General features: G+C 33.5%; 1 protein-coding gene across 2 annotated transcripts; it reads left to right on the forward strand.

The window, feature by feature from the left end:
• Positions 1 to 60: 60 nt before the first annotated feature.
• LOC118754491 lies at positions 61 to 18,113 on the forward strand. Of its 2 annotated transcripts, XM_036489368.1 has the most exons (5): positions 61 to 324; positions 435 to 861; positions 14,899 to 15,006; positions 16,017 to 16,186; positions 17,842 to 18,113. In XM_036489368.1, the coding sequence occupies exons 2-5, from the start codon at positions 708 to 710 to the stop codon at positions 17,923 to 17,925; spliced, it is 516 nt and encodes a 171-aa protein (XP_036345261.1). In that variant the 5' UTR covers positions 61 to 324; positions 435 to 707; the 3' UTR covers positions 17,926 to 18,113. The 2 variants fall into 2 exon arrangements, with proteins under 2 accessions (XP_036345261.1, XP_036345260.1); XM_036489367.1 differs by lacking the exon at positions 61 to 324 and having other exon boundaries at positions 356 to 861.
• Positions 18,114 to 18,253: the final 140 nt, after the last annotated feature.

The following is an 18,253-nucleotide window of genomic DNA, read 5'->3' on the forward strand; positions in this document are numbered from 1 at the left end:
TTTTTTTTTTAATATGTGGCGTAGAAAATCACCGTTTTTTGATTATTTTTCAAAACAAGCTGGTTATCTAAACATTTAATTTTTCTTTTAGAATTATTTGGATAAATCGGTAGTGCGGCAGTTTATACAACTACGAGCAGATTTTCGATTTATCAAGACCACAAACTATCTCAAAGGCATAATGGAATGAATCCAAAACCCAACGATGATGTACACCAATATTTATTATTAATAAACACTGTAATCAAAATATAGCATAAGTAAAAATAACTAAACAAATGTTACTTCAAACAAGAGGAAACTAGTTTGGAAGCAATAGTAGCCGTAAGTGTTTTTTCATTATCTATTTCATTTTATTATCTTCCCTACTGACTGGAGTCGCTTTTTATTATTCGCCAAATGAAATCAATGAACTGCATTGCTGATTAGAAAAGAATAAGAAGGAAAAAACAAAACAAAACCGTAAAGCAATCAATCAATTCCTGTCATTAAAAATAGCTACCGAAGCAGGTGCAAAACTGTTGGCTAATCAGCCCACTTTCGCCAGTTATGTATGGAGCGTTATATGTACATTCTGCTGTGCTAAAAAAGAAATATTTTATTACATACTACCATTCCTAATTTGTGTGCATTATTAGTAGTTTGTGAAAAGCCAAAGCTAAACGTATAATCATAGACATCGACGAAAGCAACGAAAGTAGTAAACAATGCGTTTAAAGTTTTTTTACTTTATACTATTATATCTCTACGAGATGATATCGATCGCATTAACGGCTGGACGTTCGCTCGGTCTACAATCTGCGTCAAAAGCAATTTACAGGAAATTTTTAAGCTTGCATACTCTGCCCTTTGAAGACTGCGGTAAGTGTAATTATACCACCTTTAATTGATTACGTATTGTCATTGAAAAATTCCAACAGAATATCGCTTATAACATTTTTTTTTTTTAATTTAAATAGAAGTTGACCTGAGACATAATTGTAATAAATTTCTTCACCGAACTTTTTAACATGTAAACTCCTACCAAAACATGAATGGTCCTAACTATTCACGTTTGGACACAGTTTGGTTAAAGTCCCTGGTTGTCCTACTGAGTTAAAAAAAAAATGGTGTTGACCACACTTGTTTTGAAAGTTAAGTTCTCATTGCCGTCTTCGCAGGGCAAAATACAGGGCGGGCCAAATAATATCATAAATAAATAAACCATACTTCATAAGTCTTTAGTTTGCCAAGCAGCGTGCGCAGCCGCACCACAAATTAGGATGCTGCTCTGCTGTTGGCCGCAAAAAGTTGTCAATAATTGTTCGGTAAGAAGCCCTAGAAATCGTTTCTGGCTTTTCATCCTCATTCTCAAAGAATTATGTGCGGATAACTTTATCGGCCATAACACCACACCAAACAGTGCATCTGGATGGGCGTAACTGGTACCGATGTGTTGCCCTTGCATTTTCAGAGCCCCACAATCTACAGTTTTGCTTGGAAATGCGCTTCATCCGACATCAAAACATTATCTAGGAAATCAATTTGTGTGGTTAATTGTGTAAAACGAATAGCGTATTGTTGTCGTTGTTGTTGGTCTTGCCGTAAGTATCCATTATGATTTTCCAAGAGATGATCTATAACATGCAGCAAGAAAATAACAATAATATTAAAAAATTAAATATTTGTAGGTCTTATTGGGCTCACCCTGTATTTATAGCTTTTATGAGGAATTCATATACCTCACAGATGGTAATTAATTAACATTACTTATTGAAATATTTTTCAATATGTGGCTTTCCTCGTTTAGACATTTCAGTTTTAAAGCTATTGTAAGTCCTCTTTCATTTGATAGCAAACTTGTTTAATTTGGATAAGCGGTTTGTTTATTATCCGGAAAGGACTTTTTGTTCGGAATAATATTCGCAACAACCCTGGTTCAGATACAAGTTTTTGTGGTATTACCTCTTTTATGTAGGCAGCTAAAACCATTAAATTATGCTACCGATCACACACAGCAGTGAAAATCACTTAGATTGGTGCTATATAATAAATTATAATCAATTTTCTCATTTGTGTTGAAAATCGAAATTTATAACGACAAAATTAAATTTTAGCTCTGATCCAGTACTTCATGAACTTACAGGTTTTTACACGAACTTGCAGGAAGTTACAGGAAAAATGATTCCTTACTCCAATTCCCTCCAAAATTCTGTAAATGAGAGCGATTTTTGGAGAGTTGGGTAGAGAATGAAGTTGCAAGATTTTACCAGAACTTTTTCTTTTGGTAAACTCCTGAAAAGTGTCAAGCGATCACTGTTTGTCGTTTTTCTGGAAAAATGCTTATTACGTTCCCGTACTTTTTGTTGTTACTCACTTTTTACTCTCACTTCAGAGGACAGCATTTTACACGAAAAGTAGCTCTGATCGAATGCTTTTCGTGCAAAATCGTGTAAAAATGTCAAACAGCAAAATTACTCTCTGAAGTGAAAGTATTGGATCTGACCTTTTATTGATAACGATTAATAAGATTTTTGCCTAATTAAGTACCCTGCAGATTTCCCAAATAGATGGTTTGTTTTAGTTTAATTGGTGCACTCAGTATTAGATTTAACTAAGGTGGGAACAAAAAATAACAATCACAACAATCGATCCAAAGACGGGTAATTTTGTATTTTAAAATTCAAATTACCTATGGGGACATACATAAATATTTTTGTCATACATACATATTCTATGTATGTCTCTAGCTTAGACCGAAAATTCGCTAAATCCAATTTTTCAAATTGAAGGAGATAATTAAAATACTTCCCCAACTCCCATCATGTCTACGTACTTAAAGTAAAATAAAACTACATCCGATTCGGTAGGATTTAAAGATAATATAATTTGTTTGCATATTTGTTTATTCTATTTGGAAAGGATGCAGTTTTTAGTTTCCTTGCTGCATTCATCAAAAAGTAAATTTTTTATGAAAACTTATGCCGAATTTCCAATAGGCATTGAAATGCCAATAAATCTATGCAATTTAAAAAAAGTGCCATGGGAAATGAATTTAATGACTATTTTTTTAATGTAATGATACGATTATTTTTTTTTTAATGCTCGACTTTGTCATTTGTCATTTTTGCCAACTTTTCTCTCTTAAGCTAGCGATATTTGCATCCTTCTGTTATAATCAATGTAAAATACCCTATTTTATAAATTCCATTACTTGACTCTCAAATACACCATTATGCTAAAAATTAAGGCCCTATTTAAAAAAATACGAGATTTTTTAGTAACTTTAGAACAGTTCTCAAAGCGTTTCCTATGTAAAGCATAATACATGTGCAGTTCTCAAAAAAAAACGAAAAATTCTTATAAAATGACGTTCAAGAAATAGAAATGAAATTTTCTTTCTTCAGGATTTCTTAAATCAGTTTACGGCTCTCAAGAACAAAATGTTCGTACATACATATATTTATTTCTTCAAGAAAATTTACCGGAAAGGCACAGTACCTGAATAAATCGTTTGCGGCAAATTTGCTTGAAGAAATAAAAATACGAGCTTTTTTTTCTTTAGAGTTGTAAACTTATTTAATAAAAATTTAGCGGAGAAAATTAATAATAATAGATTGGCGCGTTTTACGCCGACTCCGAACGGCGATTGTATTTTTTTGAGAAGCTGTTTTTTAGAGAAAATAACTCATGAAAAAAACATAGTAAGGTAAAACCGTTCTCTCAATTCGTCGGATTTTTTTTTTTGAAGTTTGCCAACATTTTAAATCATATAAAATTGAGAGTAAAAAACAGGAATTGTTCAAAGTTGTTGTTGTTTGAGATTGAGAATGAGAATGTGTGTTTGAGTTTGTGTAGAATTTTAAATTAAATTGCTTGCAAACGTCGAGAATTTGAAAAATTCCTCTCAGCGGTTCTACCTTCCTATATTTTTTATCATGAAATTACTTTTCTATTTTTCTTTGCTTTTTTTGAGAATGGTATACTATGCTTAAATAAAATTTAACTAAAAAAAAATAAATATTTTACTTCTGGGGTATTCCATGAGTAAGTGAAACTTTGTGTCCAATTGTAGAGTAGCTTATTGAACATGGAATGCTTGATGAATCAATGCTCAATACCTGAAATTAACGATTTTTCGAAAAAAAATTTAGTTATATTATTTTATTACACTGTAAATACACTCAAAACTTCAACATTAGAAAAGTAGTTGAATACGACAACATATTTTAATATAGAAGGCTCTGCAAAATCAAGTATTCACAAAGTTATTATTTTTTTGAAGGGGGGAATAAATGTCTCGATCTTTCTGCGCCCCGAAGAAGCAATATGGCATTGAAGAAAAATAGGCATTTAAATTATATAATAGGATAAAATCACTACGGTTTAGCATGTCCAACCCGTGACTAAAAAGTTTTAAACTTCGTATTGCTTAGTTACTACTTTAGGGAGTTTTCTATAATTTCATAACTAGAGTGTGTTTATACTAAGCAGCCCTATTTCATTTCTTTTATTATATTATAAGTACCTACTTAAGCGATTTTGAAACGTTTTATCGTGTCCCGCCCGTGACAATCATTTATAATTTTTTTCTAATGGTGCCTAACAATAAAAAAAATAAGTTTAACGTTTCAAACCTATGTTTAATGCCACAAAACTCTGAAGTTCAGGTTGACTAAACACCATAATACTGTTGGTGGGCTAAGCGATGTAGTAAAAAATTTCGCGTGGCCAGCTCGAAAAGTCAAGATAAGCATTACTATCTTAGAGACGCCAGAGAATTCTATGATGAGGGTTGCTTAACAACAATCCAAAAGTCAATATTAACAATTACCTGAAAAGTTCCAACCAAGAAAATCTAGAAGTTCGCGAAACTTATAAATTCAATCCAATAAATAGCCTTTAAGTGACAAAGATATACATATGTATGTATCTGCTTACAAGTATTCTAATGCAGATAACTTTTCGGATTAGACATCGATACACAAGATCTTTTCTGACGTTCTATGGTTCTAAGGAATAGCTAAAATTGAGCATGATTTGTCCATGAAATCAGTTTCCAAAAATAACTCAACTCGAGCCACTCTTAAGCCGGTTACTCAATGTCTGGTCAACACTAACAGCAGGTTAGACATCGCTATCGACGTGATAACAGTAGTCGATATACATGTTTAGCCTGTAGTTAGTATTAGTCAGACATACATAGCTATTCTAAACAAACTTGAAAATCATTAAGGCACATTCGAAATTTCGTTGCAATCAAATGCACCGTGCAGAAGTGCATTAGGAAAATGCATATAAAATTTCATGCGTTTGCAAATAATCCTTTCTTCCATGCGTTTTAATACATCAATCTGGCGACTTCTAGCTTTCGTTTGGTATAACTATTGCCCCTAAAATAGATCCTGGGGTCAGCAGTATATCGTGCGTCTTACAATGACTCCACTGTCATAAAAGTAGGTCAATTGATCTTGTATTTGACCTCTAACATTTATCATACCTAATCTCTTTGATATGGATCACACTAGAAGCTTCCTTTCATGATGAAAATCGTACGTGTCCCACCCGTGACAAAAGTTGTCCCACCCGTGACAGGAGAATTTTGAATTTTTTAATAATAAACAAATAATTCTTATTATGGTTTGTGCTTTGTTGGGATTGCTGGTTCTTTTCTGTATAGTAAAACATCTAATCCAGATAGAAATGTTAAGTAAATTCACAGACTTTCCTTAAAATATATGTTCTCCAAAAAGCAGTGTCTTTTCTTTGTCCTACCCGTGACGGAAGAAACAGCTCAGAATTTTCCAATATAAAATAAAGTTGGAATATTTTTCGTATTTGGTAATAACTCGTATATTAGTGAACTAGGTGTAGCTTTATCAAAATGTAGAATTGCTTAGTACTTTATACTTAAATTAAAAAAGAAAAACTATTTTTGCTGTACAAATGTCCCACCCGTGACGATGGAATACCCCTTCTGTAAAATTTCAAATTTGTGAAATAGTGCCTTTTGCATTGTTGATGACGATATGTACATATATATGTACATATTTATGCATGTACAAGCAGAAACCTATGGAATTTTCCGACATTAACATTATTAAGAACTAAATGTGTTATCAAAAAACTGTGTGCAAAAAATTATCTTGCTTAAAGCTCATTCTGAATTCTGCTACAATAATTCTAATTGATTCTGCTGAGAATTGCGCGGTTTGTAGAATAAAAAAAAAACACATTTTATTAAATGAATGGTCGCTGCGAATAACGTTGTAAGCGACAAGATTATAATTTTGCAGAAATAAAAAGAAAATGTGTTTAAAGACGCACATACATACATAAGCTCATTTAATTTGGTTTTCTACTTTTTCGGTACAGGAGTAATCGAAAAACTTGCTAATTAAGTGTGAAATATTAATATAATATGTACATTGCACATTTACATATATCGTTAAAATGAAAGAAACCTGTTCTAAGAAAATTGTCGCTTACAACGTAATTCGCGGCGACCATTTAAATATAAAAATACCAATGTCTAGCTTTCCTGTAAACTGTTTAGCTACTAATTGTACATACATACATATGTAAGTATATGTATACATATGTACATATATAATAATATATAAATATTTGCACTTATACATTTGCTAGCGCTTTGATGAGCTTCTCCCCGAAATTGTGGTGTGCGCCCTGGACGTTGTAACACAAAGCGGAGAGACCTACAGTTGTACGCCGCCACCGAAAGACAAACGGTTTTATTGAGAAGCTTTGTTCATGGCAAAAGTACACTCGGAGGTTTGCCATTGTCAGCTGAGCAGCGACCGCTATTCGAAAAAAAAAAAACATTTTTTAGATGTTGCTAGGACAAGGGATCGAACTAACCTCTCGACCACTACAGTATACATACTTGGCCATTTTAATAATAGTATATTTTTCCAACAACGTAAATGTAACAAAAACTGATTCAATCTTTAAGAGTACATGAAAGTAATAGGGTGATCCATCTAGATCTTTTTTAATTTAAAATAAAGAACACTTAAAACGCAGCTGCATTACCCGGAATAACCATCTCTGACATTTACTTTATTTACTTTTTAAAAATAGTTTAATTCAAATGATAACCGTCAATGGCGAACGCTACTGCACCATGCTAACGGACTTTTGGTGAAGCGCGTGCTGTTGGCAACTTTTGATTTCAGCAACTTATTCTGTGATATTAGGTTTGTATAGTAACCAATAGTCAGTACTAATTTGTACTGGAACTTGCAAATTTTTACTGGAAAAGTGTATGATAACCCAAAAAATTTGCAAGCGAGCACTGAATAGAGAGCGTAACGACACGGGAGAGCTTCAAATTCATGCTAGTGAAATTTTTACTAGCCGAAATTAGCTAGAAATTTAAATGTCAAAAGCCGCCATTTGTTGAATTGGTTTAGCACAAACAAAAGTAAAATGAGTGGAAATCAAAATATTAATTATGTAATGGACTGTGTAAGTGCTTGTGTGTAAAGCAAAGAGTTTAAAACTGATTTATTATAAATAGTAAAATGTTTACGGCGGAATATCAAACGGTGCAACAACTATTCACTTGCAAGTTTTTACTAGTTTCGTGTTCAATAACTTTTTCGCCTAGTTTTCTCTTCTTTTCAATTTTACGCTCTATTTTGCTTTTACGCTCGCGCTGCAATGTTTTACTGGAGATGTTACTATACAAACCTATTACAACTCTGGATTTTTTTTTTCTTTGGGGTTATGTGAAGTCAAAAGTCTTCGTCGATATGCCGCCTATGATTCAAAACTTGGAAGCCCACATTACTCGCGTAATTCCGAACGGGCAACTTACAGCGTATTCGAGGCCAACATTTGAATGAAATTATTTAAGAAAAAAAAGTGAATGTTAGAGATTGTTCTTTCGGGTAATAATAAAGATTTCGAAATCCAACTCAGTTTTAAGTGTTTTATTTGAAATTAAAAAAAAAACGTCTAGATGGATCACCCTATATAAACGAAACTCATATCACTGCTTCATGTACTTACGTATTTCTGTAGTCTATGGGGAAAACCACCAGTAAATATTACTTCATAATATCGCACACCGTCTTCAAACGAATCACAACTCAAAATAGTACGTTAGTCAGAAAATGCGAAAAACTATTGCGTAGCACATGCTAATCATTTGCTGAAAGGCAAATAAAAGCTCTACATATGTACATTTTTAGCGCATAATTTCAAAAATGCCAATTTTGAGTTGTGACTCTTTTGAAGACGGTGTGCGATATGTAGATTTCAAAGAAATTTCTTTTAAAAGTAAAAACCTAATTTAGGGTTCCTGTTACTGATAACTTCATATCACTTGCCCAGCTACATATGTGTTTGTATGTACATGTGTACATACATATCCACATAAATTAGTGTTCATCACTCTCCATACAAAAAATAAGGTACTGTTTTTTCCATCGGCATATTAAATTTATTTTATTTTAAAACTTCCGCCAAAAATATCTCAGAAAAATGTTAGGATTTAGGTTAGCCGGATCTATTTAAAAATTAAGGGGTATTATTTTTTTTTTTTTTATAAATAAAATACGTTTTTAAAAATATTTTTTCCAAAACGATCACCTTCAAACCAAAATAATTAGATTTCTGGAGATATTTTCAGATCGGTTTAGCTCCCGTAAATCTTAATATTTTTTCGAAATATATTTTATAATTCCGGTTAAAAACCCGCAACTTTTTTTGGTAGTGCTCCCTAATGTATGTATATACATATGTACATACTTATGTACTACGTACGTAGTTTGGGACTTGTACTAAAAATCTTTTAAGAGTTTTCAAAACTTGTATGAATATTTTACAAGCATTTATTATAGTTCACCTGTGTGTTATGAAATTTTGCAATCAATCTTTTAACAAACTTCCCGATGAACTAGAGTCTCAAAACTTCAAACTTAGCGAAAGATGAATTTTATTCGGCTAAACCTGTATTTATGGTCCGATATGAATAATATTTGGAATGTACATATCGTCACCGGAATTGTAAAAGACGTAACAAACATCGTCGCTGAAATGCAAAAGAACTTAACTAATAAAAAATTCTAAATTCACTTTTTGATTGATATGTCCATCATATTTCATCTAATTACAAAAAAAAAATCATTAGTCATGACTTTTTACATTTCAGTTACGGTGTTGTTACGTCTTTTTGCATTTCAGGCGACGACATATTACTTGCATGAAAAAGAGTAACTCCACCAAAATTTTTCCCCGATAGGTGGCGCAGGTATAGAGATATTTGTAAAACCCATATTTATTGTCCAATTTGGTTCATATTTAAAACGTATAGTACTTACAACAAAAAGAGTAAATGTACAAAAACTAATGTATCGGTAGGTGGCGCAGGAATCGGTATACTTGGAAAATCCGTTTTTATGGTCTGATTTGATTTGTTCTACGCAAACTCGAACCGCCGCGAAGCAGGGCACTTTCAAAATTGTATACTAATAAATCCGTCCCTTTAACTTTTTCATGTACCACTTTTTGTCAAATGTAACTGGCTTGACTATCTACATATGTATGTGCACTATTTTGCTTTATTACGCAATTGTTAAGTTTAAAAGTTGGTGTTATTGCTCAACGAGAAATGAAATAAAGCAAATTTGTGTTTTTTCACATTCAATTGGGAAATAACACAAATTTGCGTTATTGCCGTTTGTGTTATTTCACCCCCCGTATCGTATCTAGATAGAACTAGTTTCGGCCAGGAAATACTAGTTTGTCCTAGGATCGGGTTTGGCCGGTAACATATACAAAAATAAACTTAATTTCTCAAACAAAAATTTTTTCAACGTATATATAAAATATGGTAATATATTATTAACTTCAAATGGAGTGTAAAAATGTACAATATTTTTATTTATATAATATATTTATAAATTTTATTCTTATCTCGAAGATTTACAAAAAAAAAATTCAAAATAATTATCCATTCCTGGGGAATGCAAAAACCGATTTCTCGGTTTTCGGTTTAAAAGAAAAAAAAAACGATTAACTCTAAATTAAAAAAAAAAACAAAAAATCATTAACCAAATTTAATAAACCGATTTTTAGAAACAGCGATCTTATTTGTACATCCCTACTGCAGGGTACATGCCATTTCTCAGCTAGAAATGTATCAAAAAAATTTCTGCAGAGATTATATACGTACGTATATGTTTTATTCATTCATATATAATCAATTTGCACACACATTGTAAGGATGTAGGTTATGATTTTAAACAGATTACGATTTTATTTAACTGAAACGGTTAAAGCAATATTCAATCAAAGCTGTCCATAAATTTAACTACTATTACTCGCACATATGTACATATGTATGTACATATTCTAATTCGAAATATGTTTATGGTGGTGATAAGCTGCCGCTTGTTCCTCTGCACTATTGACGTACTTCCTTACCTGTTTGCTTATTGAAAAATCTTTACATGTACATACATATTTATGGATACCTACTTGAGTTTAATTGTCATTGCATGGTGCGCTAGTTTACAGTATGGTGCAAAAATGAGCCAGTGCGTATGGAGACTGAGAAAAGACAAATTAAAAAGAATTTGTTCGGTTAATCGAAATATGGTTTATACCCTCTTATATTTCAATTCGTTGGTGTTAAATAGCGAATAAAATTTAACCGATTATAAGTCTAAACAAAGAAAAATGGGCATTTAACTAAAAAATAGCATTAGCTCATTTTTGCACCAAGCCGAAAAATTATGGGCTTGTTCGAGTTGTAATCACAACCGCAGTCTCGCCCGAATTATTAAAGTATCGCGTTCTGTGTGAATTTCTAGCAAAGTATTATCAGTTGGACAATTGCAACAATGTTGCAATTTTTCATCAGTACGGCAGTAATGCCGCTTTTATTACGTGCCTCGTACAATATTGATATTGTAATCTGCAATAACATAAGACATTATTTCTTGTGCCGAGAAAAGCCACCTTGGGCCACCGTAACGGCCGATTATGTTCTCTGCACGTATTTTTGGACGGTGGCGTAAATAAATAATACCAGAGTATAGAGCATCTCAAACAAACGCTTTTCCGTTAATAGACCAAAATACCGCAGAGCCACTTGTGGGCTGCGTGGTATGCCTTAGTTGACCGATTAAAGGCCATAATTCAGGCCAAGGCTGGCCAAACCGGAATCCGCTCATGCAGTTTTTAAGATAATTCATTTGTTAACAAAATTCATTCATAAATTTGCCGTCACTTTTATTTGGAAACATTAATTTCCGTACGCTCTACATAGTTAGTTAGTTAGTAAGTTAATTTACTGGGTGTAATAGAACAGAGACACCGCGACCTAAAAGATCTTTTGTATCTCTATAAAGGAGTCCCTAACCCAATGTGGCCAAGATACCTTCGGCTTCCCTTATGAGTCCTAAAAGGGCCTTGGTAGACGAATTCCTTATAACAAAGGCTTCGACCAACGAAGATTTAAAGTAAATCAGTCTTTGTCTGGCTAAAGCCGGACAGTTACAGAGAATATGCTCCGAAGTTTCATCGGCCTCGAGGCAGAGCCGGAATGCCGCCCCTATTCGGTGTAAGAGGAACCGCAATTGGTTGTGACCAGTCAGATACCAAGAAAGTAACCTGATGTCAATTCTGTTTTATAGGACGATGTCGTTCCTGTTAAAGGGGTAGCCGAATAGCCTGGCCTGTTTAAGGCCCCCCACCGCTCCCCAGTACTTACCGCGTTCTGAGTGTACCCACTCAGTGATTATGGCTCTCGAAGAGGACCAACTAGACCACAGAATGGTTCGGGTCCCGAAAAGGCAGTAAGCGATCCTTCACGTGCCAACTCATCAGCGATCTCGTTGCCTTCGATTACAGAATAGCCTGGTACCTAGCACAATGTTACCGTGTTTTTGGCCGCCAAAAACTGTAGCGTGTTAAAGCAGTCTCTAACCAACTTAGATTTGATAGTCCTGTTTGAAAGGGCCCGGATGGCTGCTTGGCTATCTGAAAAGATAACTAAAAAAGCGCCCTTTAAACCCTTTTCAAGGTTTAATTTTGCGCAGTTTAAGATTGCGACTATTTCAGCCTGAAACACCGTGGGCCATTTTCCCATAGGAATTGTAAGTTTGGTGCTAGGTCCAAAGATGCCTGCACCCGCTCTGTCCGCCATCCTTGATCCATCTGTGTACTAGTGTACATATCTGCGATCAAGGGCAGAGAGCCCATTTGCCCAATCTTCGCGATCGGGGATTATCACTTGGAATTTTCTGCCAAAGCAGACCTCCTTAGGCATGGAATCAGATTCCGCATATATCCAACGCTGGTATCTTCCCAAGAATACCTGCATGAGGCTTCTTTACGAAGAAGCCGTCGTTAGATAGTCGAAGTTGCAGTTCCCTCGTGGCTGCTGATTCCTGAATAAATATATGGAGAGGATTCCATCCCAGGAGCGACTCTAGAGCCGCAGTTGGACACGTTCTTATAGATCCTGTGACGGATGGACATGCCAATCTTTGCAGCTTGTTAAGGCGAAGTATGACAGTTTTTTGCATTGTCTTCTGCCACCACGTTAATCATGCATAGGACCCTCTACATAAGTATTAGTCAATTCAAAAATTTAAAATCAATAACGATTGAGATATAAGTATGTAGATATTGGCAATGAAATATCAATTGCATTAACTAATAATCGTTTAAAAACGTTAATATGGGATAGTAATAAGACTGGTCAACAGTGGTTTTAGTGCCAAGGAGCTGTGTTTTTTTTTTTAACTTAGGAACCTAAACTGTGCTTAGACCAACAAATTTTATCGGTCTATAAGAAAAACATACGTGAGTGCGAAGAGCTTGAAATGCTGGCCGACAGGAAAAATGCCCGACATTTTTACCAGAGAGTTAGGCGATTTACGAAAGGTTTCAAGACCAGGGCGTACTCCTGTAAGTACAACAATGGCGACCTAGTTACCGATGTTCAGAACGTACTTCAATTATGATGTTGGATAAGATAATAAGAGCTGCAGAACTGAACCACTCAGGAACTATTTACTACAACAGCTGGCTTTATGCCGATGACATCGACATCATCGGTAACAAAAACTGCGAACTCTATTATGCCTTTTCCAAGTTGGATAAGGAAGCAAAGCGAATGGGTCTGGTGGTAAGCGAGGACAAGACGAAGTATGCCAAGCTTTTTTCTTTTAATCTAGAAGCCAATATTTCTTGAATTAGATAATTAGAGATCCCTTGTAAAATAATTTAATGTGTACCAAAATGCTCAGAATGAAGAGAGAAGTCGATGTGCACGATAACTCAGGCAAAAATAGATATATATGTCAACAAAATTTGATATACGGGTATTCCCAATCTGGCATTACGTGACACTTGTTAAACAAATTGAAAAAGTCAAAGTTTTAAAAAGGTTTTTTTTTTTTGTAGATTTGCATAGCAATTAAATGGCCCCTTATTCGGTAAAAAAAAATTACCACTGTTGGTAGTAGCGATTAAGAGACATTAGTAAACAGTACCAGGTTGACCCAACTTTGTCCGGAGTGCATATACTATTTAAAGTTTTCAAGATGTGGATAGCTTTAAAAAAGTACTTTGAAAAAAAATGCATTTCGATATCTATTAAGTAAATTTCTTACTCCAAATTTTATTTGGCAGCCATATTCCAAAATACGCTGGAGTGAGTGGTACATATCTTCAGCGTATATGCACTGGGTATACACAAAAAAATGCTGATTGAAATTAACAAAATAAAATTACGTATTACATAGAAGCGTGTCAATCCAGATGGAAAATATTTTCAGACCAAAGTTCTCAACAAAACTTTTCATTTGGTATCCATATTGCGATGTTTTAGATAAATTATGTAGAATCGAAAATAAGTGGCAACTTTACACTATTATCCTAAGGGATAACATTTTGTATATAGGGAAAGCACTCTCTAGGTACCCAGGAATAGTAAAATTTTCCCTTTTTTTTTAAACAAAAAATAAAATAAATATACGATTCAAAATAGGTACTAACCCTATTAAAAATATTTTTGAATTAGAGATTTCAACGTGTTTGCAAACTGATCGAAGGTTGACAGAAATGTTCATGTCTTTCAAATTAATTTTAAATAATAAAAATAATAATGAAAGATCTGGCATCTTCCTATTATTATTTTTCTTTTTCGTCTCAAAACATTAAAAGAGCATATTTCAAACATCGTTTTTAAAAAAGATTTTGTGAATTTGCGGAGGTTGCGGTTTTATCGGGAGTGTCGGGAAAGGATTTTGGTCCCGTTCCGCCCGCCATATTTTTACAGATCTTCGTGCAGATGATGAGTACTATTTCAACATGCTACAATGTTCGGAGCGAAATCGGTTCAAAGTAAGGAGGGTTTATTGGGGCTAAAATTTAAAAAGCTGTTGGATGTTCTTCGGATTAATGTCGCTTAATACCTGGTAGTTTAGAACAGAATCTTTTTGTTGAGCATGATCTTATGCTCGCTGCTTAACTGGGATCATAAGGGCTTCACTGTGTATATAATGTTTTGGCTGGACTGTCGCCAAAAGCAGAATTTTGACAAATCTGACTCTTCCTCGACTGCGTCCTACTTGTCGTTGGCGGTCGCTAAGGCCTAGCATAATTTAAATCTGGCCCATCGACCAGTTGAAAAACCGCCTAAAACGCCGTTGTGGCAAAAATTAGACTTTGTGGCCCTGAACTTCAGGCATTGAGATTTATGCATAAAAATCGTTATTGAACCAGCAGATTTGTAAAATAATAGCTGGAGAAAATACCGCCTATCGAGGCAATGCCTTCAAAGAAAAACTGTTTTTCTCCCCCTCCTGTAAAATTTGAGTGGATCGACGATATACATACTTATGTATACATTTATACTAAATACTTGTTCTTTTTTAGGTTCTCATTATGATCTACTATACGTCAGCGTTTCCAGCTGTTCTACGATCCCTTGCCCAATGTCGCGTGGTTCGACGGTAACAGTAAAAGTGATTTTTGATGATAACGGTAAGTATTATTACTAATTTTTTCTCGTCTGGGACATGTTTGATTTGAATTTTTTGTTTTTTATGTCGTTCTGCGCAATTTTTAATGAAATCTTCACTAAATTTTTATATATAATTTCAGTTTAATTTTCATATGTAAAGAAAAGGATGTGAAATATTTTGTTCGATTAGTAATAGAAATAAAACATGAATAATAACTATAAATAAATTACTCACGCCGAAGGTAACCGCAATAGGGTGCGTTCAGAATTGCATCAAGCCAAAGCATCAGTCTCTTTTATTTCTAAACTATAATTGATAGAAATGTCAAATATGCGTAACCACGGATATAAGCCGAATTGGAACTAAGTTGCGTAAATAAAACATTTCCATTAATTATAGTTTAGAAATAAAAGATACTGATGCTTTGGCTTGATGCATTTCTGAACGCACCCATGATGAAATCCATCACAGCAATCAAAAAGCGAATTTTGAATTTTTTTTTAGTTGCGACTTTTTTGTATTTCAGTGACGATGATGATACGTTATTTTGCATTTCAGGTGACGATATAATAATGTAGATCATGTTTTTGATTTTCGTCAGTTTTTGAAGGAGTTAACAATAAAAATTATTAATACTCAGCACTATATGTACATACATACATATGTACATATGAATATTTTGAACACTCACTATAAAATGTATACGTGCAAAATTTCCGCTTAATATACATATGTACAAGAAAAACTGCAGTAATACTGTAGCAGTACTGCTAATTTGAAGAAAGAAAACGCGAATAAATAATTGCTTTAATGAAATTTATTAGCTAATTAATTTTAAAAAATATTTTCTTAATTGCGAGATTAAGTTCAAAATCATGCTCCAGTTAAGACTTTGTGGGCGGCAGGAGTTTGCGGCAGTAGTGCAGATTTATTGCAATATCAAACACTTTATGTGCATATTTTTTTCCTACAGATGCGAAACTACCTCCACGAAAGCTATAAAATAAACCAATATTTATTATTTTGCAGAAGAGGATGTAGCATTTCTAAAACATAAGGTACGTTGGATCTTCAACGCAGTCAAAACAGATGCTGCTATCACTCCAGAGTCTTGCGACGACAACGATAATTGTTTAATTGACGAAAGCAATGGAAAGTCTTATATTGCTGAAGTTTTCGTGAACAATACTCTCCCCAATGTATGAAAAGTTTGTTATTTAATCGTTATGAAAGTGATCAATTCGGTTATTTATTAAATTTTTAAGCTTCGTGCGTCATTTCATTGATGATATATATACTACAATTTCATAATATTTTATGTACATATCGAACGCTGAGTGGAAGATCGACCTATCTCGGCAAATTTTCATTAAAACTTCGAACTTTTTATTGTATTTACAAACTTCTGCGATTCTGTCGGTGCGAATCGGTTTCTACGATAATTTCTAAAATGCTGTTCATAGTTATAAATTGTGCGATTTTCCTAATAAACTGCCGATTTGTGAGAACTAGAAAGGTTTAAAGATGGGTTTTGTAAAATTAAAACAAAAATTAACGTAATACTACGTTCAAGTTGACGAGTTAAACATGTACAAGTAATTTTTAGCAAAAAAAAAAAACTGGCTTAAAAAATATTCCGACGAATGTTTATTCCAAAAAATTTAAAACTGAAAAATTATCAAAAAATATGAAAATTGTATGCATGTCTGTCCGCCAAAAAGGAGGTCAATGCGATCCTTAGTTATTTCCTATGCCCTATCGTCCGCAGAAATAAATAGTGCATACGAATTAAATATTTTGAAGTCTTTCAGAAAACCGTTTGCGTTAATATTTTGCACAAATCAAATTGAAAAACAAAAAATTTATTGCGAATATTTTTTTTAAATTATTATTTGTAATTTTTAGTACCGGTTACCTATATCGAGGAGAGCGACGTCTTTTATGGTTATTTTAAAAATTAAATCTCTTTTGTACCGGTTACCTATTTCGAAAACGTCGAGTTCCTAGTACCGGTTACTAATTTCGTAAAAGGCAGAGTGTTTGCACCCATTTTTTAAATGCATAAAGCAAGGGTGGCCATTTCATAGGCACGCCTGCCAAATTTTTCTCTTCTGCTTTCACACGTACACGAGAAAAACTGCGCTGCTTTCACACATTTTTTGAATTCACAGGACGAATAGGTAATTTTTAAGCTGACAACGAAAGCTGAGAACGAAATTCGAGGATGTTATCGAGTTAACATATAATTTTTTCAAAAACAAATATTGCGAAATTTCAAGGATAAAATTTTAAAATGACATTTTCAATATTTACCAGCCCTTCTGCACCAGCAACTTGAATCTGTTTAAATTCTACAGGCTTTCCTCATTAATTTTATACCCATACTTCTTCTCTAAGCACATTTCTCTAAATTTTTTAAATCATTTTTAAATTACTGACGTCAGAGTGAAAAACTAAAAACGCAATTTTACTATATTTGGCCCATGGTTTCGAGAATATATTGATATTTGTGTATAAAATTTACTATCGCGCGGTGTTATATATATAATGAGCTACACATTTATAAAAAAAAAATATTAATTATTAAAAAAAAAAAAAATATAACCAATACTGGCCAAGAAAAGAAGTTTCTATTATTGCCATCAGTGCAAATTACAAATCCCGAAAATAGCGGAGTTTCTTGCCACCTGCCAAAATATGTGAAAACGCACTTTCGAAGAAAGTGTTGGTTAGTGCCTTTGCGAATTAAGGTAACGGTATGATTTAAGGGCAATTAATGTCATATCGTGGATCACTTTCATAATTGAGTTTGTAAATAATAATTTGCTGAAACAAAATATTTATTGTTTTCCAGATACGTGGCACGATGACTTGGATGGCTGTAAACCAAAATAATCTTGAAGTAATTTGCTTTAAAATACCAGTTGTTATTATGTAAATACCAAATAAATAAATTCAAAATTTGTGTAATCTGAAATATATGTACATATGTATCGATTTACTTATATGTATTTATGCCATTGATGTGCATATATTTCATTATGTATTTACGTGCATGTATTTTCTTTATGTTTATTTATAGTTGCTTCCTCCGTAAATAATGGTAATAAATATTCTCTTAAATTTAAAACCATCGGAACTGTGACGTTTCGTTTCGTTTCGTTTCAGAAAATCCGTACCACTTACCGTTCGAACTTTAAAACTGAGGGAATTGTTAACAAAAAAGTTAACACTTAAGCAAAATTTCAAGTAACGTTATCGCAAAA

The sequence above is a fragment of the Rhagoletis pomonella genome, unplaced genomic scaffold (genome assembly GCF_013731165.1).
Source record: "Rhagoletis pomonella isolate Grant_MI unplaced genomic scaffold, Rhpom_1.0 Rhpom_scaffold_04006, whole genome shotgun sequence".
Taxonomy (NCBI): domain Eukaryota; kingdom Metazoa; phylum Arthropoda; class Insecta; order Diptera; family Tephritidae; genus Rhagoletis; species Rhagoletis pomonella.

What these genes read in the sequence shown, in the direction of transcription:
- LOC118754491 (XM_036489368.1), top strand. Translation starts at nt 708, where the DNA reads ATGCGTTTAAAGTTTTTTTACTTTATACTATTATATCTCTACGAGATG. An exon ending in AGTGATTTTTGATGATAACG is followed by an intron (nt 15,007 to 16,016) that starts GTAAGTATTATT and finishes ATTATTTTGCAG; the next exon opens with AAGAGGATGTAGCATTTCTA. An exon ending in TGAACAATACTCTCCCCAAT is followed by an intron (nt 16,187 to 17,841) that starts GTATGAAAAGTT and finishes ATTGTTTTCCAG; the next exon opens with ATACGTGGCACGATGACTTG.